This window comes from Oncorhynchus gorbuscha, linkage group LG17, assembly GCF_021184085.1.
Source record: "Oncorhynchus gorbuscha isolate QuinsamMale2020 ecotype Even-year linkage group LG17, OgorEven_v1.0, whole genome shotgun sequence".
NCBI lineage: Eukaryota > Metazoa > Chordata > Actinopteri > Salmoniformes > Salmonidae > Oncorhynchus > Oncorhynchus gorbuscha.
This window is the reverse complement of record NC_060189.1, coordinates 6860626-6883414: the sequence shown is the minus strand read 5'-3', so window position 1 is coordinate 6883414 and position 22789 is coordinate 6860626. Positions and strand designations below refer to the sequence as shown.

At 40.6% G+C, this 22789-nt stretch overlaps 2 protein-coding genes and 1 long non-coding RNA gene across 8 annotated transcripts in view; all 3 read right to left on the bottom strand.

Moving 5' to 3' along the window:
* Positions 1 to 5458, bottom strand: part of wdr35 (WD repeat domain 35) — a 56572-nt gene extending 51114 nt beyond the window's left edge. For all 3 annotated transcript variants that reach the window (XM_046309064.1, XM_046309065.1, XM_046309066.1), the window contains exons 1-4: positions 5128 to 5458; positions 4622 to 4739; positions 3358 to 3429; positions 3186 to 3278 (exon numbers count right to left, since the gene is read on the bottom strand). In XM_046309064.1, coding sequence (XP_046165020.1) covers positions 3186 to 3278; positions 3358 to 3429; positions 4622 to 4739; positions 5128 to 5151 — 307 coding nt within the window. In that variant the 5' untranslated portion in view covers positions 5152 to 5458. The remainder of the gene's footprint in view (positions 1 to 3185; positions 3279 to 3357; positions 3430 to 4621; positions 4740 to 5127) is intronic.
* A 687-nt stretch (positions 5459 to 6145) lies between these two features.
* LOC124001885 (matrilin-3-like) lies at positions 6146 to 14403 on the bottom strand. 4 transcript variants are annotated; one of them, XM_046309019.1, is made up of 6 exons: positions 13931 to 14403; positions 10815 to 11384; positions 9952 to 10077; positions 9456 to 9530; positions 6937 to 7050; positions 6146 to 6728 (listed from the first exon to the last, which is right to left on the bottom strand). In XM_046309019.1, exons 1-6 carry the CDS (start codon positions 14187 to 14189, stop codon positions 6682 to 6684), a joined length of 1191 nt encoding a protein of 396 aa, XP_046164975.1. In that variant the 5' UTR covers positions 14190 to 14403; the 3' UTR covers positions 6146 to 6681. The 4 variants fall into 4 exon arrangements, with proteins under 4 accessions (XP_046164975.1, XP_046164976.1, XP_046164977.1 ...); XM_046309020.1 differs by having other exon boundaries at positions 6158 to 6728; positions 9456 to 9527; XM_046309021.1 differs by having other exon boundaries at positions 6158 to 6728; positions 14006 to 14402.
* A 2985-nt stretch (positions 14404 to 17388) lies between these two features.
* LOC124002183 lies at positions 17389 to 20307 on the bottom strand. Its single transcript, XR_006832940.1, has 3 exons — positions 18634 to 20307; positions 18423 to 18503; positions 17389 to 18331 (listed from the first exon to the last, which is right to left on the bottom strand). It is a non-coding gene; the product is annotated as an uncharacterized LOC124002183 (long non-coding RNA).
* Positions 20308 to 22789: the final 2482 nt, after the last annotated feature.

Genomic DNA, 22789 nt, shown 5'->3' with positions numbered 1-22789 from the left:
TCACTGACCATCTCGAATCCCACCGTACCTTCTACGCTGTGCAATCTGGTTTCCGAGCCGGTCACGGGTGCACCTCAGCCACGCTCAAGGTACTAAACGATATCATAACTGCCATCGATAAAAGACAGTACTGTGCAGCAGTCTTCATCGACCTTGCCAAGGCTTTCGACTCTGTCAATCACCATACTCTTATCGGCAGACTCAGTAGCCTCGGTTTTTCGGATGACTGCCTTGCCTGGTTCACCAATTACTTTGCAGATAGAGTTCAGTGTGTCAAATCGGAGGGCATGCTTTCCGGTCCTCTGGCAGTCTCTATGGGGGTGCCACAGGGTTCAATCCTCGGGCTGACTCTTTTCTCTGTATATATCAATGATGTTGCTCTTGCTGCGGGCGATTCCCTGATCCACCTCTATGCAGACGACACCATACTATATACTTCCGGCCCGTCCTTGGACACTGTGCTATCTAACCTCCAAACGAGCTTCAGTGCCATACAACACTCCTTCCGTGGCCTCCAACTGCTCTTAAACGCTAGTAAAACCAAATGCATGCTTTTCAACCGTTCGCTGCCTGCACCCGCACGCCTGACCAGCATCACCACCCTGGATGGTTCCGACCTTGAATATGTGGACATCTATAAGTACCTAGGTGTCTGGCTAGACTGTAAACTCTCCTTCCAGACTCATATCAAACATCTCCAATCGAAAATCAAATCAAGAGTCGGCTTTCTATTCCGCAACAAAGCCTCATTCACTCACGCCGCCAAACTTACCCTAGTAAAACTTACCCTAGTAAAAAATCCTACCGATCCTCGACTTCGGCGATCTCATCTACAAAATTGCTTCCAACACTCTACTCAGCAAACTGGATGCATTTTATCACAGTGGCATCCGTTTTGTCACTAAAGCACCTTATACCACCCACCACTGCGACTTGTATGCTCTAGTCGGCTGGCCCTCGCTACATATTCGTCGCCAGACCCACTGGCTCCAGGTCATCTACAAGTCCATGCTAGGTAAAGCTCCACCTTATCTCAGTTCACTGGTCACGATGGCAACACCAATCCGTAGCACGCGCTCCAGCAGGTGTATCTCACTGATCATCCCTAAAGCCAACACCTCATTTGGCCGCCTTTCATTCCAGTTCTCTGCTGCCTGTGACTGGAACGAATTGCAAAAATCGCTGAAGTTGGAGACTTTTATCTCCCTCACCAACTTCAAACATCTGCTATCTGAGCAGCTTACCGATCGCTGCAGCTGTACATAGTCTATTGGTAAATAGCCCACCCATTTTTACCTACCTCATCCCCATACTGTTTTTATTTATTTACTTTTCTGCTCTTTTGCACACCAATATCTCTACCTGTACATGACCATCTGATAATGTATCACTCCAGTGTTAATCTGCAAAATTGTAATTATTCGCCTACCTCCTCATGCCTTTCGCACACAATGTATATAGACTCCCCTTTTTTTCTACTGTGTTATTGACTTGTTAATTGTTTACTCCATGTGTAACTCTGTGTTGTCTGTTCACACTGCTATGCTTTATCTTGGCCAGGTCGCAGTTGCAAATGAGAACTTGTTCTCAACTTGCCTACCTGGTTAAATAAAGGTGAAATTAAAAATAAAAAAAATAGTCCCACACCATATCATTATAATCATCACATAGTCCCACACCATATCATTATAATCATCACATAGTCCCACACCATATCATTATAATCATCACATAGTCCCACATCATATCATTATAATCATCACATAGTCCCACACCATATCATTATAATCATCACATAGTCCCACACCATATCATTATAATCATCACATAGTCCCACACCATATCATTATAATCATCACATAGTCCCACACCATATCATTATAATCATCACATAGTCCCACACCATATCATTATAATCATCACATAGTCCCACGCCATATCATTATAATCATCACATAGTCCCACGCCATATCATTATAATCATCACATAGTCCCACGCCATATCATTATAATCATCACATAGTCCCACGCCATATCATTATAATCATCACATAGTCCCACGTCCATATCATTATAATCATCACATAGTCCCACGCCATTATAATCATCACATAGTCCCACGCCATATCATTATAATCATCACATAGTCCCACGCCATATCATTATAATCATCACATAGTCCCACGCCATATCATTATAATCATCACATAGTCCCACGCCATATCATTATAATCATCACATAGTCCCACGCCATATCATTATAATCATCACATAGTCCCACACCATATCATTATAATCATCACATAGTCCCACACCATATCATTATAATCATCACATAGTCCCACACCATATCATTATAATCATCACATAGTCCCACACCATATCATTATAATCATCACATAGTCCCACACCATATCATTATAATCATCACATAGTCCCACACCATATCATTATAATCATCACATAGTCCCACACCATATCATTATAATCATCACATAGTCCCACACCATATCATTATAATCATCACATAGTCCCACACCATATCATTATAATCATCACATAGTCCCACGCCATATCATTATAATCATCACATAGTCCCACGCCATATCATTATAATCATCACATAGTCCCACGCCATATCATTATAAACATCACATAGTCCCACACCATATCATTATAATCATCACATAGTCCCACACCATATCATTATAATCATCACATAGTCCCACATCATATCATTATAATCATCACATAGTCCCACACCATATCATTATAATCATCACATAGTCCCACACCATATCATTATAATCATCACATAGTCCCACACCATATCATTATAATCATCACATAGTCCCACACCATATCATTATAATCATCACATAGTCCCACACCATATCATTATAATCATCACATAGTCCCACACCATATCATTATAAGCATCACATAGTCCCACACCATATCATTATAAGCATCACATAGTCCCACACCATATCATTATGTCATAATAGTCAACAGAAATGGACAACACTGAGATGGCTTCAAGATGGCTGAAGTGTTTCTCTGACTTGACATATCCTTCAAGTGTAACACACCTACAGTCTTTCTGACCACAGGCATCCTGATGGACCCCCCCCCCCCCCCCCATGCATTATTATCAGTAAATGTGACTATACAGTGTAGCCTACCTTTGTAGAGCATCCACACAATAATGAGACCATTCTGGTCACTCGTGGTGAGCTTCTGGTACTGCTCATTCCACGTCACAACCTGGACTGCACCTGTGTCATACCAAACAACAAACAGAGTTCAGAGGTCCCACTGGCTCCCAGAAAGAGGCATAAATAGCGCTTTACTTACCACTGTGGCCTTCAAGTGTCTGATTCATTGACAAATTGCTGGGTGCTGCAAGTCCTTTGAGTTTGGCATCGTCTGTTGAAAGTTCACAGTGCCAATGAGAACAAGAGGTCATGTTTTTTTTTTGTGTGTGTTTTTACAATTACAACACTATTGTTTAGGCTACTTACATATATAGGACACTCCTAATTCCTTTATAGGATACTAGTACAGTAATTCCTAACACTAAGTAATTATTCCTTAAGTGTTTCTTCTTCTCTGGATACAAAAGGTGCACATTTTTGCATGATTTGAAATGCTCAAGCCTAAACCAAGCCAATCTCGTCCATATATTTACATATCCAATTCATATATTTATATATTCTTAATTCCATTCCTTTACTTAGATTTGTGTGCATTAGGTATCTGTCGTGAAATTGTTAGATATTACTGCGCTGTCGGAACTCGAAGCACAAGCATTTCGCTACACCCGCAATAACATCTGCTAAACACGTGTATGTGACCAATAACATTTGATTTGATTATCTAGTCTATAGTGAGTTCAATAAGCCTGTCAACATCACAAGCTGCTTGAATCATACCATAGCTCTAAAGTAGCCTAATACAGAGAAGCCCGAGCAAATTAGTTCCTAACACCATTATGCTGCACTTCCACCTAAGACTTACCCCACACCAGTGTTTTATGTTAATGTAGGCTCTAGTGTAATTGTGTTTCCATCGGGAGTGTGACACTAAAGACTTGGGGTGAGTAGAATCAACAACCTCTGCATCACAAAGACAGTTGCTTTGTGACAAGGCGTTAAAAGTCCACAGTTAGCCAAGTCAGAGCAAGTCCGCCAGGGCCTTGGTCCCATGAGACATTCATGCCAATGGAAACAGAAAAGTCTGAGCCCTTTAGGTAACACACAGGGGTAAAGCTCAGATAGAAACTCACCATCCTACTTTCTAATTGACATAATACTGCTGGCAGAGTATGTCTACTGTTGCCAAGCTCATTTAGGTTTTAAATTGTTTTTCACACACAATTAGCTACTCTAGCTCTGTTTCACAAACATTTGGAATCTGGGAGGCAGGTAGCATCACGGTTGAGAGCATTGGGCCACTAAACCTAATTGCTCCTGTAAGTCACTCTGGATAGAAGTGTCTGCTAAATAACTAAAATGAATCTGAATCAAATGGGTTTGTAAACATTGCATAACATAACTCAGATGGTACTCTCAGCCAATCTCAATTTATAGAGGTAACTTGTGTTGGAAAGCCAATTCACCTGTCTGTGTCTCCAGCTTCAGAACTTTGAGAAGACCCTCATCCCCTCCACATGCTATAAAGCCTTGGTCTTTGTTCCATGACACACACTTCAGCCGTATGTTGTTGGGGATGGCAATCTGAGAGGGGAAGAGGATTGTGCATTTAGATCAAATTGATTATAACTGGTTGTTACTGTTGTAGGCAAAAGGGACATTGATTGTATTGCTTATGCCAACAGGCTCTGAAAAAATGTGTCTGCTATCACAGGTAGCAACATGCACTAACGTTAGTTTGTATGACTAACGTTAGTTTGCAGGTCTCATAACTAGCTAGCTAGCAGTAAATGGCTGGCTCAAGCATGCAAGCGACTATGTGCATGATGGTGATGAATACAATATTAATCATAATGGCATGTTGATGCGGTTCTCGTCTTGATTAGGCAACAACAAGTGAGAGACGTATGGAAGCTTCACGCGTATCAACAAAACTATCTGACAGCTAAATGTCACCGAAATGGATGCCTACCTTCTTACTGAGATAAATAAACATCGTTGCTGCCTAGTGACCCAACACACGTTCACTAGAATGTGCTTGCTAAAGCTAACATTAGCCAGCGAGCAATGTTAGAGAGCAAACGATAGCAACTTGCTAGCTAGCTTATGGAAGTAACGTTAGCTAGCTGGAGATTCAGTCACCGTTGACAAACAAACTATTGTAGAATATAGCTAGCAAACTCCGCGCAAAATACATTCATAGGTGAGAATATATTGCATCTCATAACTATGGGTTTCCTTCATAAACTAAATTCACAAGCCAGCTTTCGTTGCAGAACATCGACGTCGCATCGGTATCCCTGGTAACCACACACCGGAAAGCTCTTTATCCGGGCTTCCGCTCTCAATATTGTGGTAATTGTAGTCCATCATTATTTATATCCGTGTTGTGTTGTAGTCCTTGTTCGTTGCACTCCCTTCGGCATGTTTGTCTCTTTATTCCAAGTTTATTATCTCCATGCACTGTTCCCATTTGTGTATGTTAACACTTCTGAAACGGGAAATGCCAGAGCCATGTATTAGAATATCTACAGTATGGCTCAGTCTGGGAAATGTTTGGCAACATTATGTGCATACTTTTTAATCATCCAGCTAGTCTGTAAAATTCCTTGGTCATGCATGTCTCTCAGTTGGTAGGTCATGGTGCTTGACACCAGGGTTGAGGGTTTGAATCACACGACCACCCATACATGAAAATGTAGTTACAACTGTATTCACTTTGGATGTAAGTATGCAAGCATGACCTAAAGTTGTTTTGGATAAAAGTGTCTGCGAAATGGCATATATATACTTGACAATCACTTTTCAGTCTCTCCCTTTTTTAGGGGGGTTATTTATTCTCCATACAAATTGTTTAGAAGCTGGTGGACTTGGAGACAGCCAGCAAATGTATTTCTTATGTTTTTTTTTATATTGTGCTTGACGTATATACAGCACATGCATGTAGCACTTTAATCTTTATGACAAAAAATACAGACAGAAACAATGTTAATGAGATTTGTTCAAAATATGTATTTAATGTGTACATTTGTACAAATATCCAAAATAGAACACTAGAAAATAGAACAATAGAACACCATATATTGACAGAAATGACATTTCGTGTGTCTTGTCTTTCATTTATCCTGCACCACAATAAGAAAACAAATCACTGGTCAGTGACAGAGCCTCTATTGCTTCCTCTTTATTATAGCTGATGTGGTGGAAGATGGAATGTTGTTCAACTGGAAAGGTGCCACCATGGGGAGACAAATATTGTGCAAAAAAAAGAGTCAACTTTGGTCTTGTTCCTAGCTTTAAAAATGAAATGGGGACATTGTTGTGAGCAAATTGAACATTATTGTTCAATTTTTAAATACATTGTTTTAGATCTACAAAAAAACACATATATTGAGGGAGGTTATACAGTACGATGACTCCAAAATGGACTGTTGTCGATCAAAGAGGAAAACTATACAGCCAATTTAGATTGAGGTTAACTGGGTGAGCTCTGAATGGTCTCTTTGCAGCGTCCTCTTCTTTAGAATCAACGCCTGCCTCCAAACTGGGTCACTTTCCTCGATAGGTCATCAAGTGGAAATAACAGTCAAGGAAATGACTTGTCTTCTTCAATGCATATACTGAAGTTTAACAGGGAAGTGTAACAGTTTAAAGTAGAATAGTATACACATGGCCATACAACATTGCAGCTGGTGGTAGAGGCTTTGAGATCTTGTGTAAAGCCCTATGTAAATACCACCCTTACCCATTATAAAAAGGACCGGTGAGGTTAAAAGGATATGTTTGTTGGTCAGCTGCTTTATGGTGGACTGCATCTTCAACTGGAACGCAATCTGAGCCTCACACATACAGGCGTCTTCACTCAGCTCATTCCCACTCATCTCATTCGCGTCCTCTGAAAAAGACATCAATGGCAATAATCAATAAATGCTATATTTTTTTATGAAAAAACTTGACGTTAAGTTACTGCAGTTACCAATAAACAACTTATCTGTTAGCTTTTCCTGTATTATTTTGGTCGTCTAAATATGATAGGTATCAGTATTACGCACAGATTGGTTGAGGAGGATGGGCTCGTGGTAATGGCCGGAGTGGTATTGGTGGAATGGTATCAAATACAGCAAACACATAGTTTCCATGGTTTCCATGGGTTTGATGCCATTCCATTCACTCCATTCCAGCCATTATTATGAGCCGTCCTCCCCTCAGCAGCCCGCCATAAAGTGTCACTTCTTCCACACTTAGGGATCTATTAAAATCATCTTCCATTGTGGATACAAGGAAACAAATTGTGTAGTTACACATTGCACAATGCAATCAAATATTACAATTCCCTGTTACTGTGAGCAACGTAATGTAAAGTGTCACAACTAGTTGACGTAATGTAAAGTCAAAACTTCCAATACAGACAATGCATACAGTCAAGTGGATGTCAAGTAGTTAGTCAAAGATCAGGTGAAGTTTTTTTAGATCATTGAGGGGAAGTCAATGGTAAATCATTTGGGTTTTGCAAAATGTTAACAATCACTTCAAAGCTTTTTAACCAAGGCAGTAGGCCAGTCATTCATTCAAGCTTTAACCAAGGCAGTAGGCCAGCCATTCATTCAAGCTTTAACCAAGGCAGTAGGCCAGTCATTCATTCAAGCTTTAACCAAGGCAGTAGGCCAGTCATTCATTCAAGCTTTAACCAAGGCAGTAGGCCAGCCATTCATTCAAGCTTTAACCAAGGCAGTAGGCCAGTCATTCATTCAAGCTTTAACCAAGGCAGTAGGCCAGCCATTCATTCAAGCTTTAACCAAGGCAGTAGGCCAGTCATTCATTCAAGCTTTAACCAAGGCAGTAGGCCAGCCAATCATTCAAGCTTTAACCAAGGCAGTAGACAAGCCCTTCAATCAAGCACTTGTTCATCATAACACAAACCCATCATGTATACTTTGATTTTCAAGGTCTCCCGTAGATGTGAAACAAACCACAGGTGACTGCATACAATTTGAAATACCCAGGCATCAGTCCAACAAACGTATGAGGCCAAACACAAGTCATTCGACCAGGCTCCCTTGGGTCCTTCTCCTCGATCTAGCTGTTGTTTCCCTAGCAGCTAGCTCATGCTGCACCTTCCCATGATCATCCATTTCCTTCTTCCTTACAGTGGCAGAACTTGCTCCACGGTGCTAAAGTCAGCCGAGTGAACGTAATGCTGTCTGTGGGGCTCAGAGGTTATCTCCAGGAGCTCGCTCTCCTCCGTTTTACCCACCGCGTACATCTCCACACCTGAGAAAAGAGAGAAGGAAGACAGGACAGGACAAAGGTCACTCTTTTGACAAACTCAAAACTGCGATACGGTGCATGATATACATGGGATTGGATGTTTAAGTATTACACAGCTACGGTAGGAGGAAACATGCATTCATATAATGAACTCAAAAAAATTACAGGATGAACAAACCAAAAAAAAGTGAGTCATTTTAGAGTTTGGAGTCATCTTACCACTTACCACAGATATATTCAACTCAATAAAATAGTGTTACATTATACTGTTTAAGAGAAAGGTCTCTCACCTTGGTCTTTAGGGTTCCTGGCATGCTCCGAGATGTCCTTTTGCAACTGTCCATCCGTCAGCACGACGGCCACCCGGAGCACTTTGGCCGGATGCCTTCTCCCTGTGTGAAGCTCCTGTCCAGCAGGTGGAGCAGGGCCAGCACGGTCATGGAACCCATGTACTGAAAACCTCTCACTGCCTTCTTCAAAGCCTTGGTGGTGGTTTAAGGTGAACTAGGTCCGGACTCAGCTGGTGTACCCGGATCAGGCCAACCTGGACAGTGCCAGCGCCGACTCTTCACCAGCTCAAAGTTGTCCAAGCGGACTCTCTTGGGAACCGTCGATAACCAAGGCAGGTCGAGAGCTTTAGCTCTGCAGCCCAGGCTACTCTGCAGCTCTGTGGGTTTTAATGCTAAATAAGCCAAGCCGACGCATCACAACAAACTCACCATCTATTGGCTGTATAAGGTGAAGAGGGGACAAAGCAATGTTAGCTAGCGAAGATGGCGTAAACGCATTGGATAGTGGCATGCACAGTGCTTGACTTTGGCAGGAACACACAGGGACTGAGTTCCCGGGGGCACCTTAAATGTTCCACATCATGAGTTTCTGCACCTCTTGTAGAATAATAAATATAACAGTACCAGCAGCCAGAATGACTATGGCATCTATTTCAGTCCACTTCAAGCACTGGGCATGCATACCATAACAGCAGCACTTAGGATGTCTAGCCTATGAATTCTGAAATAAAGGTGCACCAACCGTTGGAACCTGATCCATTTTGGTTTTGGTTTTGGTTCTGGTTCTGGTTTTGGTTTTGGTTTTGCAAAGAACCTGCTGCCAAGTGTAAACATAAGACAAAATCTTTCACATTAATATTGACCTTTGCCCCTAAATACAAGGCTTGTTTTGTTACCCTCCCATTTCTGTATTACACAATAAATACAGTAAAATAGGTCCCCTACAAACAAAATCTTTCCGGTAACACTTTATTTGAAGGCTACCTACATAAGGACTTCACAATACATTCATAACTCATACATAACATAACACCTTCACAAGCAGTACATTAGCATTTCATAAATACTTATGTCAACAATCGTTGAAATCTGCAGTATAAAGTATCACAAAAATCAACCTGTGGTTGTTGGGAAATGCTTGCTTATATATGGGTTATTCATGGGTTATGAAGTCCTTATGTAGGTACCTATCGAACAAAGTGCTATCCACATTCCCGATAGAGGCTTGTGGTCCTTACGTGAGCATGTTTTCTTGTCTGCATTCAGTGTATAGCCTTCCCGACACTTGCAGGCGTACGAGTTGTTGTTGTTGTTGTTGACACATATGTGGTCGCAGTCGTGTCCCAGGGCACAGGCGTCCACACCTGTAAACAAACATCCTCACAGCTGATTGGTTTAGTCTGACAACATCGTCACCTTGAACAGGATTAATCAGGTTAGAATTCATTCAGGTCAATTATTAATGACTTTCTAATTGGTCAAATGAGGGTTATCATTTGGAATCTTTTTTCCTTTTCTTTTTAAAAATCACTGTTTCACATTAAATATTGAAAGAATTGTTACTATTAGTCAATGTTTTTTGGGTACAGGTGCACAACACCAGTTCTCGAGAGCCGCATCTGCTGGTTTCCATTCTTGATTTTTAAACAAAAGCTAGTTTAGTCCTGGGAATCCAACAACTAGTTTAGACCTGGGAATCCAACAACTAGTTTAGACCTGGGAATCCAACAACTAGTTTAGACCTGGGAATCCAACAGCTAGTTTAGACCTGGGAATCCTACAACTAGTTTAAACCTGGGAATCCTACAACTAGTTTAAACCTGGGAATCCTACAACTAGTTTAGAACTGGGAATCCTACAACTAGTTTAGAACTGGGAATCCTACAACTAGTTTAGAACTGGGAAACCAACAACTAGTTTAGACCTGGGAAACCAGGTATGTTTCCTGGGTGGTCAGTAACATTAGAAGGTGTCAAGGAATGAAAGAAACTGAAACCAGAAGGACTGAGGCTCTTATTCAATTGTGCACCGCTATTATAGGAGGACATGCAAACATGACTTATCTCTCACCTAAGCCTTAGCACTAGCCTCATTCTCTTACCACACAGTGTTTCCCTGAACTTGGACGTGAGCTTCTCGATGACGCCGTAGGTCTCCACGTAGAACACGTGTTCGTCCAATGGCAGACTGGCCATGAGACGCAGGGACTTCATGTCCGCCCTGTCAACCCCGACTGCGTAGATCTCGATGCCTGCCGCCCTCGCCGCCGCGGCAACCTCCTCCACCGTGTCCTGGGGCCGCCCGTCCGTCACGATGATGGCCACCTTGGCGATGTTCTTGTTGGTTAGCCGGGCGCCCGATCCCTCGGTGAAGGTCTCCTCCATGGCCGTCTTGATGGCTAGCCCAGTCATGGTGCCAGCCGCTAAGGATTCGATGCGCGCCAACGCTGCTTTCAGGCCCGGCTTGTCGAAGTGCGTCTTGAGCAGGAACTCAATCTTCACTGTGCTAGCGTAGTTCACAACGGACACCCGTGTGGCGTCTGCGCCAATCTCAAGGGTGTCGACCATGTCAGCCAAGAATATTTTGACCTTCTCAAATTCTTGGGGGCGTACGCTACGGGAGCTGTCGATGATGAACACCAGATCTAGGGGGCGGCTTTTGCAGTGGGTTTCTGCGAGGGAAAAGAACGTGACATAGGTTTTTACCACAGAGGGTGAAATGGTTTGCTCTACACACTTTAATAGGGAACTGCTAGCCAGAGTTCCTCTGTCATATACACTGAGTGTACAAAACATTAGGCACTACTTCCTAATATCGAGTTGATCCACCCTCAGAACAGGCTCAATTCATCGGGGTATGGACTCTACAAGGTGTTGAAAGTGTTCCACAGGGATGCTGGCCTATGTTGACACAGTTGTGTCAAGTTAGCTGGATGTCCTTTGGGTGGTGGACCATTCTTGATACACACTGGAAACTTTTGAGCATGGAAAAACCCAGCAGCGTTGCAGTTCTTGACACACTCAAACTGGTGCGCCTGGCACCTACTACCATACCCTGTTCAAAGGCACTTAAATATGTTGTCTTGCCCATTCACCCTCTGAATGGCACACATACACAATCCATATCTCAATTGTCTCAAGTCTTCATCTACACTGGTTGAAGTGGGTTTAACAAGTGACATCAATAAGAATTTATAGGTTTCACCTGGATTCACCTGGTCAGTCTATGATATGGAAAGAGCAGGTGTTCCCTATGTTTTGTACATTCAGTATATATCAAACACATTCAGGTTTCACATTCAGGCCTGGTGTTGCTTAAGGTTTTAGCAAGTCACCTTAACATGTGCTACGATTTAAAAAAATATTGGCCGGGAACGTTAGTTTTTAAGCGGGCAATCGTGCACGCTTCTTTACACACAGCAACAATATGCTACAAAACAAAGCAGTAGAAATACAAGTCTAAAGGAATCTGAAGTAATAAAGGAATCTGATGTAATAAAGGAATCTGAAGTAATAAAGGAATCTGAAGTAATAAAGGAATCTGATGTAATAAAGGAATCTGAAGTAATAAAGGAATCTGAAGTAATAAAGGAATCTGATGTAATAAAGGAATCTGAAGTAATAAAGGAATCTGAAGTAATAAAGGAATCTGATGTAATAAAGGAATCTGAAGTAATAAAGGAATCTGAAGTAATAAAGGAATCTGAAGTAATAAAGGAATCTGAAGTAATAAAGGAATCTGAAGTAATAAAGGAATCTGAAGTAATAAAGGAATCTGAAGTAATAAAGGAATCTGAAGTAATAAAGGAATCTGATGTAATAAAGGAATCTGAAGTAATAAAGGAATCTGAAGTAATAAAGGAATCTGAAGTAATAAAGGAATCTGAAGTAATAAAGGAATCTGAAGTAATAAAGGAATCTGAATCTGAAGTAAAGTTGATTGGGAATGGATACGAGATGAAACAAAGCTTTGTTTCTGACCTTTTCTCAGGGAAGTAAACATGGTAACTTGGGACGGCAGATAGCCTAGCGGTTAGAGCATTGGGCCAGTAACCGAAAGTAGGCAGGTTTGAATCCCTGTGCTGACTAGGTCGTTCTACTGTTCCCCGGGTAGGCCGTTATTGTAAATAACAATTTGTTCTTAACTGATTTACCTAGCTAAATAAAGGTTAAATTTGAACTTGGAAGTCAATTCATCCAATGTAGTATAGTAAGCACATGTTTATCCTATTTCTCTCAAGATTCACCTGCAGAGGACATTTAAAAAAAAAACAATAGTGACTTTTCCCACAGCACCTGCTCAATCATTGAACAAGATAAGAGATTGGGAAAAGAAAGGGGTAAAAGCACCCACAGAAGGGAGGGGTGGGGGTGCAGGTCGAAGGGGTGGTGCAGTGAGCTGGAGGTACATGACTGGTGGCCATTTCCTGTGTGGCTGCTAGTACTAGTGATTATTGCCATGTGCTTTGGGCCACCACGAGGGAGGAAGATGCAGTAGAGCAATGGTTATTGTTTTTGGTCCAGCGCCTATGGCTTACATGGTGATGACGTGAAGTACACAAAAAAAGCTTATAGCCTTAAGCATCAGTAAGAGGCTGGCTGCAAACCTTAAGAATCGATCCTGTCTGCTAGCAATTGAGTACAGATGCAAAAAAGCTGATGAAAAAATAAACATTGAAAATACAACTTTACAGTAGTAATCGACATCATACAGTATCTTGTTAACCATTTCTCACAATGTAACGTTGATGGGTTCTGAACATTTAACTTTGAAATATAATATCCGGAAGGTTTAATTTAGCTCAAAGGAATGAGTAAATGAGCCTACACATTGACAGTCCTTCCTTTGATAGTCCTTCCTTTGATGTGCTATTTGGTAACATGTTCCTACTATGAATTTCTACATGTATGTTATTGTCTGTCAAGATAAGAATGTATATTTACAGTATCAAATTATTTAGAGAATTCTTTATTCTGTAATCCCAGACGACTGGCCAATATAGGAGATTAGACTACATTCGAAACTTTAATGCACATCATACATGGACGTCAATGGCAAATTATTAATTTAAATATACTATAATCTCAAATATAATTTAATATAAACAGCAGTCTGCGCTGACTATTCCAAATACCGGCTACCGCTGTCTGCGCACTATAGACAGAAAGCATTAAGCCTCTCTACAGAATAATAGACAATGCATGAAAATGAACCAACCTCCCAAGTCAATAGTTCTTTGATTCTGAGACAACTGAGCTGGTTGCTGAAAACTCTGAAATGGTTGTTGCTGACCTTGCTGAACACTCTGAAATGGTTGTTGCTGTTGGAAGCCCTGCTGAAACGTTTGCCGTGGCACGATAGGGCTGTCTGCCTGATGCTGCCGAGGATGGTATCCCCCATGAAGTCGGTATGTTGCTTGGACTTCCAGGGCAAGGAAGGATATACAACAGACGAGTCCTCCGATTAACGATGTCATCCTGTGGCAGGCAGTTGGTTATTTTAATAGGTCCGTATCAAGAAGCAATTCATAATACTAAACCACGAGTACAATAATTTGCTCTCTGGGGGCATATTTAAGCATCTCCGGCCAACACACGTGGGAGAAAGTTGTCCAATCGAAAATTAGACGTGGGAAGAAAGGATCGCAGTTCGGTGTTGGTTCGGGGCAGGTGTGTGACCTGCTTTACGCACACTAGGCTAGGCAAACGATGCGATGGGTTTGGAGAGGATGCAATTTTGTTTTCCATTGTTCATGCAAACTGCGACCCCGAGCGTCACATACACTCACATACAAGCTTATTCGTGAGATAAGTTTTATTCTCAATTTGATATGCATAAATTATTTTTATTAGAACAAATAAAACTAAAACACATCTAGTATAGCTACAAATGATGTATAATTATATTCGTTTTAGTATATTGGTCTTTCAGCTTTATTACAGGTTATTAAAACCGACAGTTGTAATTAAAAACTGAAATACTTTGCCGTTATAATAAATAAATAAACGTTTTATTTTTAAACGCTATAAATGTATTTGCTGACATTTTTCGATTGTTAATTAATATTATTAGTGTAAATCATGAACAAACTTGTTCACAAAAACAGAACCATTGGAATTTGGTTAAATTGGTTAAATAAAATAAAGACTAAAATCATTAGTTGAACATAACAAATGTATTCTGGCCAAAACTGTACCTCTGAAATGCTTGTACTCATATTAAAACAACTGTATAATTTTACTTTGTTTATGAAAAATCCTGAACCAAATTCAAATAATCTTTCCCATAATGCATAGTATTATTTTAGCAGAAAGCAAGACGGTAGAGGTGGGCAGAAATGAGGATCTTAGGGAGGGCAAAGTTACAAGGCTGCTCTTGATTTATTATTGAATTGTGTTGCGCTTTCTTGCACTGCCATAGCGTCATCAGCTGGCTGACTTGCTGGCTGCAACCTGGTGTCTGAGAATTTCGTATTATTCTTTACGTAAATCTGAGCGAACTCATTTATTTTGTATGTTAGTTTTCATATGGTATGTATTCATTTGTTATTTTCAATCACCAATTTCTTATGTTATGTTAATAATTATGATTCATCTTACATGTTAAGAATTTGAAAAACGTACAATGTGTTACGAATTCTAGCTAGGTGGCTTATGTTAGCTGGCTGGCTATGGTTAGGGTTACGATTAGGGTTAGCTAAAAGAGTTTGAGTTCAGCTAACATGCTAAGTAGTTAGCTAAAATGCAAAAGTTGTCCGTGATGAGATTCGAACTCACAACTTGTGGGTTGCTAATTAGCTAAAATGCTAAAGTTGTCTGTGATGAGATTCAAACTCACAGTCTTTGAGTTGCTAGACATTAGGATTATACACCTACCAATCCACCCCAGCCAACCACTCTTCTTTCATTTTTGCCTTAAGTAACCATCTGTCTTATGTAACCATACCAAACATAACATATCATACTGATTTGAGTGTCCCAGATTTACATTTACTATGTTACGTCAACTCTAGGAGACCAGGCTGCCCAAGTGGTCGCATTTGAGCGCTGCAGGTCTGATCTGTGTTGATACAGGGAGGAAGTGTATCAGTGGTGACACAATGTGGACCAACTGGTTCCTGCACCTCGACTCTCACACAGTGAGCCGAACAAGGAAGAAGGTGGGCAGAGCCAAGCACAAGGAAGCCAGATTCTATTGGCCTGTTTCAGCATGTATTTGCATATTTCCCTTATGGAATGGCTACTCCCTGAAAATAACTCGGATTATCCTTTTTAAGAACTTAATTTTTAGAAAGGTTGGCAAAAACAATGAGTGTCTTTGGGGAGAGAGAGGAGGGGACCACTGCCTCTAAAATTAGTGTCTTTGGGGAGAGAGAGGAGGAGACCACTGCCTCTAAAATGAGTGTCTTTGGGGAGAGAGGAGGGGACCACTGCCTCTAAAATGAGAACGACCTACACGTTGAAGCTGTGGGGTGAGAGATTTCTATTGTATTATTAGGCAATTTCCTGTGCTGAAATGTATCCACTTAAAGTGCTCAGCCAATTTTTCTCAATCAGGAACAAATCAGTGATCAAAGGTGTTTTGGCAAAAATCCATCAGGAGAGAGCAGACTCCACTGTACCCAGCTGTGTATCCATGAAGAGTGAACAGTCTATGGGGAAACCAATCAACTTCAGTGCTGGACACTTCACTACCAGCAAGGGTCCGACCTGAAGGGTCCGGGTCTTTTGGTATTGACAGGAATAATAACCACAGAAGGCTGCTGAGGGATGGACGGCTTCTAGTAATGTTACTACGAGCCCTTCCTCCCCAATTAAGTTACCAGCAGACCGCCTGTGGTATTGACAGGAATAATAACCACAGAAGGCTGCTGAGGGATGGACGGCTTCTAGTAATGTTACTACGAGCCCTTCCTCCCCAATTAAGTTACCAGCAGACCGCCTGTGGTATTGACATGTATAATTTCAAGCAGCAGCCTAGTGGTTAGAGCTTTGGGCCAGTAACCAAAAGGTTGTTGGATCAAATCCCTGAGGTGACAAGTTAAAAAAATATTTTGTTCTGCCCCTGAACAAGGCAGTTAACCCACTGTTCCCCATTAGTAGGCTGTCATTGTAAATCAGAATTTGTTCTGACTTGCCTAGTTAAAGGTTAAACAATATATATATATATTGTAACTGATGTTGCATGGTAAGAACTTGGTCTTATTGAAAATAAAAATCACTGTCAAAGAAAAACAACACTCAGAATTAAAATTGAAAGAGCGACTTGGTATTTTATTATCCCCAGTAGCTGTTGCACAAGCAGCAGATACTCTACCTGGGGTCCCACACAAAACGACATATACAGAACAACAAGAACAAATCAAATCAAATTTTATTGGATACATATGGTTAGCAGATGTTAATGCAAGTGTAGTGAAATGCTTGTGCTTCTAGTTCCGACCATGCAGTAATATCTAACAAGTAATCTAACAATTTCACAATAACAAAGGAATTAATAAGAATATGTACATAAATATATGGATGAGCGGCATAGGCACGATACAGTAGATGCTATAGAGTACAGTATATACATGTGAGATGAGTAATGTAGGGTATGTAAACATTATATAAAGTGGCATTGTTTAAAGTGACTAGTGATACATTTATTACATCAATTGTTGTATTATTAAAGTGGCTATAGATTTGAGTCAGTATGTTGGCAGCAGCCACTCAATGTTAGTGATGGCTGTTTAACAGTCTGAAGGCCTTGAGATAGAAGCTGTTTTTCAGTCACTCGGTCCCAGCTTTGATGCACAGACACAAGAGCCCAAACTCCCCTGTACCCAGCTGTCTGTTGATGAAGAGTGAACAGTCTATGGGAAAACCAGTAAACCTCAGAGAGGGAGACTTCTCTACTAAACAGGGATAAGAAGTATTGTGTCATTGTTTTGGGGTGAAGCTGGTTGATCAGTTGTAGTCAACTTCTTTTTCTTACAGAGACAAACAGGAGATATCAGAAGCAGATATTTCCAGTGGTCAGTCTTCCCAAAGTCATACAACAGACCTGGACTTGATATTCCTCATGGGGCGGCAGGTAGCCTAGTGGTTAGAGCGTTGGACTAGTAACTGAAAGGTAGCAAGATCGAATCCTGGAGCTGACAAGGTAAAAATCTGTCATTCAGCCCCTGAACAAGGCAGTTAACCCACTGTTCCTAGGTCATCATTGAACATAATAATTTGTTCTGAGTTGCCTAGTTAAATAAAGTTACAATAAAACATTCATGGTGAGCTGTCATACATAAAAATAGAATTGAACTTAATTTTTTTGTCTAAATTCCCAATGGGTTTACCTAAATGTAAAAACTGCTGAAAAGAAGGCCAAATATCATTAGAATTAACTTTTTTTTTGTATTGGTTGGTTTCAGTTGCTTGTGCAGAATGAATTACATCTAAATGTTAAAAAAAACACTTCTCTTTCTCAGTCACTTGAAGAGACTGTCATCACTTTAGTGAAGAAAGAACTGAAGAGTTTCAAGAGGATTCTGAGTCCAGCTATCCCAGAATGCTTAGAGTCAGAGAGAGGATGCTGAAGATGAGAAGCAGGAGAGCAGGGCCAGAGAGGATCACACTTCACTTCCTTAGGAACATGAAACAGAAGTCTGTTTATTGATGCTTTATACATGGTTTTGTCTTTAGATGTGCTTCTTGACAACAAACTCAAATCCAACCTGAAGAAGAAGTTTCGGTGTGTGTTTGAAGGAATAGCCGTCCTAGGAAACCCAAGTCTTCTCAATAAGATCTTTACAGAGCTGTACATCACAGAGGGTGGAAGTAGAGGGGTCAGTCATGAACATGAGGTGAGACAGATTGAGATGGCATGCAAAAACCAAACTACGCAAGAGACGCCAATCAAATGCAATGACACCTTCAAGCTTTTACCTGGACAAGACAAGCCTATCAGAACTGTGCTGACAAAGGGAGTCGCTGGCATTAGTAAAACAGTCTCTACGCAGAAGTTCATTCTGGACTGGGCCGAAGGAAGAGCTAATCAGGATATCCACTTCATATTTCCACTTCCTGTTTGGGAGCTGAACATAATGATAGAGAAAAAAAACACTGTTTGATTCAAGTTGTGGAAAACTGTTTTGTGTATGTGAAGCATTCTGGAATCTCCAACTTTGACAAGTACAACGTTACGTCTGTCCTTGATGGTCTGGATGAGTGCTGACTGCCCCTAGACCTCAAGAAAAATGATAGCTGCTGTGATTTCAAACAGTCAACCTCAGTGGACATGTTGCTGACAAACCTCATCAATGGATAACTGCTCCACTCTGGACAACTTCCCGACCTGCAGCAGCCAATCAGATCATTTCTGAGTAGTATTTGGACCAGGTGACAGAGGTACGATGTTTCAAAGACCCACAGAAAGAGGAGTACTTCAAGAATAGAATCAGTAATGAGAATCTGGCCAGCAGAATCATCACACATATTAAGTCATCAAGGAGACTCGACATCATGTGCCACATACCAGTCTTCAGTTGGATTACGGCCACTGTTCTAGAGAGACTGTTGGTTGAAGCAGAGGGTGGAGAGATGGCAAGACTCTGAAACAAATGTACTCACACCTCCTGGTATTTCAGATCAAACAGAGGAGTAAAGTCAAATTTTACTTTATCTTGTTCAACACTGTACACCAAGTCAGAACTGTAGGATAAATAAAGGGGGCTTAAAAGCAGACAATAAAAGCTCTTACAATATTCAATGATGACATTTCTCTAAAATAGGCTATAGGCTACATATGCACCAGTAAGTCAGAGCAGTAGGGTAAGTTAGGAGAGGAAAAGGGACACAATGATTAGGGTGAGCCGCATGGGCTAATGACAGCTTACTTCACAACATACACTTCGTATTACCATCTTAGCTACAGTATACATATCTCCCTGGCATATTACATCATTTATGCAGCAGCTTCCAAGACATTTTTGGACTCACCTTATTGTGCTGTGCTCACATGAACAGGAAGGTGGGGAAAGTTTGTCATCAAACTTTGTCATCAAAGTCTGGCATTCTCTGGATTGATGGTGCTTTCAAGACAACTGGGAACTCGGAAAAAAAACATGGTTGAATAATAAGGTCATTGATCTTCAGTTTGGAGCTCTAGGAGAAGGCCCGAGTTCCCAACTTGGAATTCCGAGTTGAATGACTGTTGAATGACCGAGTTGAATGACTGTTGAATGACCGAGTTGAATGACTGTTGAATGACCGAGTTGAATGTATTTTTCCAGTTGGAGCTCGTTTTTTCCCGGCTTCACAGTTGTCTTGAACTCACTGAAGTCACGTTTTCGTAGTTCTGAGTTAATAGTATTTTGAGTGCGGCACAACTCATGCTTCATTGACAGCATGGCCAATGTTGAAAGTGTATTATTTAAAACTTTGAAAAGAACCCCTTAAAACCTCTACGGGATCGATGTCCTCTCCCATGGGAGATATATGATTAGCATGACATTGTAAGTAACAAGAACATTTCCCAGGACATAGACATGTCTTATATGGGCCGAAAGCTTAAATTCTTGTTAAACTAACTGCACTGTCCAATTTACAGTAGCTATTACACAGTGGTTGAAAAAGTACCCAATTGTCATACTTGAGTAAAAGTAAAAAACCTTAATATAAAATGACTCAAGTAAAAGTCCCGCAGTAAAATTCTACTTGAATAAAAGTCTAAAGGTATTTGGTTTTAAATACACTTAAGTATCAAAAGTAGAAGTATAAATAATTTCAGATTCCTTATATTAAATAAAGCAGATGGCACTATTTTCATATTTTTTTAAGCATTGCCAGGGGCTTTCGCCAACACTCAGACATAATTTACAAATATAGCATTTGTTTAGTGAGTTCGCCAGATCAGAGGCAGTGGGGATGACCAGAGATGTTCTCTTGATAAGTGTTTGAATCAGACCATTTTACTGTCCTGCTAAGCATTCAAAATATAACAAGTACTTTTGGGTGCCAGGGAAAGTGTATGGAGTAAAAAGTACATTTTCTTTAGGAATGACTTAAGTAGTACTTTCAAGTATTTTTACTTAAAAGTACTTAAGTACTTTACACCCCTGCTATTACAGTGAAATAATACCATGCTATTGTTTGAGGAGCATGCACAGTTATGTACTTGAAAATGTATCAATAAACCAATTAGGCACATTTGGACAGACATTTTGAACAGTGATGCAATGGTTCATTTGATCAGTCTAAAATGATGCACATACACTGCTGCCATCTAGTGGCCAGAATCTACATTGCGCCTGAACTGCAAGAATACTGTGTGGCCTTTCTCTTGCATTTCAAATATGATATAGAAAATTATATTCAAAGTGTTTCCTTTCAAATGGTATCAAGATTGTGCATATCCTTGCTTCAGGTCCTGAGCTACAGGCAGTTAGGTTTGGGTATGTCATTTTAGGCGAAAATTGAAAAAAAGGGTTATATCCTTAAGAGGTTATTAATCCCAGATTTGGGACCACACAGCCACTCGACTGAATAGCAGGCTAATGATTACATTGCAATGCTTGCAGTTAGCTACTGTCACTGATCCTTCCAAACCACTCATTGTTGAATTTGCGATTTCCAACTTGTTGTGTAATGTTTATCGATTTTTCAATATTTTCTCTTCATTCTTTCTCTTCATATGACAAGGATTATTGATGACTGCTAGATTTTGAAAGTAAGATGATGACATGATCAGTCCAATCAAAGCTACTGTACATAAAACATGATTTGACATCATTTTATCTGTGGCGAATGACCTTGAGCCTTCTTGGATGGGCACTTATACTGTAACTCTATGGCAGCACCCAAAGGCTAGAATTTTCTATCTCTACCCTTAGACTTGGAGGTGACGTGGTGTCCCCATAAGTGACAGAACACTGAGCCAATCACGGTGCAATGCTCTGTATTTTCTACTGGCTTGCTCCACCACCATAGAAAGCACTGAGCTACGCTGAAACATCTGCATTTTGGAGCTGCCTTTCTCGGGAAAACAAAATAGAGACCATGTTTGCATGTAGCTTTATTAACTCGATTATATAAATCTTTTTTTTTTACATTGTTTGCAAACTAATGTGTGACAAGTATTAATGACAAAATAACATGCAAAACAGGCAAGCCCAAAAAAACAAAAACAATTTAAAAAAAAACATTTTTGCAAAAACTCTGGTGCTCAAAACAGAGCCCCACCTGCCCTGAATTACAGGTCGCCACTGATGATAATGCAGGGCCCCATGTCACAAGGTTTTGTAAACAATTCCTGAAAGCTGAAAATGTGGCAGTTCTTCCATTGCCTGCATACTCACAAGACATGTCAGCCATTGAGCATGTTTGGGATGCTCTGGATCGACGTGTACGACAGCATGTTCCAGTTCCTGCCAATATCAAGCAAATGTGTGCTGCATGGAGCAAATGATGGTCACACCAGATAATGACTGGTCTTCTGTTCCACGCCCCACTACTTTTTTTTAAGGTACCTGTGACCAACAGATGCACATCTGTATATTCCCAGTCATGTGAAATCCATAGATTAGGGCCTACTTATGTAAATTGACTGATTTCCTTATGCAAACTGTAACTCAGTCAAATCTTTGAAATTGTCGCATGTTGCGTTTATATTTTTGTTCAGTATATATTATTAGTACAAATCTGTTATTAACAAACTCTTGTGCAAGAAAACAAACAATATAAGCCACTGGAATTTGGTTAAATGCAGGGAAACTTAAATCACTTCTACCAAATTTCCATCAACATGTTAAATCTGCAACCAGAGAGAAAAAAAATTTATAGATCAGCTGTACTCCACACAGAGAGACGCGTACAAAGCTCTCCCTCGCCCTCCATTTAGTAAATCCGACCACAACTCTATCCTCCTGATTCCTGCTTACAAGCAAAAATTAAAGCAGGAAGCACCAGTGACTCAGTCTATAAAAAAGTGGTCAGGTGAAGCAGATGCTAAACTACAGGACTGTTTTGCTGCACAGACTGGAATATGTTCCCGGATTCTTCTGATGGCATTGAGGAGTACACCACATCAGTCACTGGCTTTATC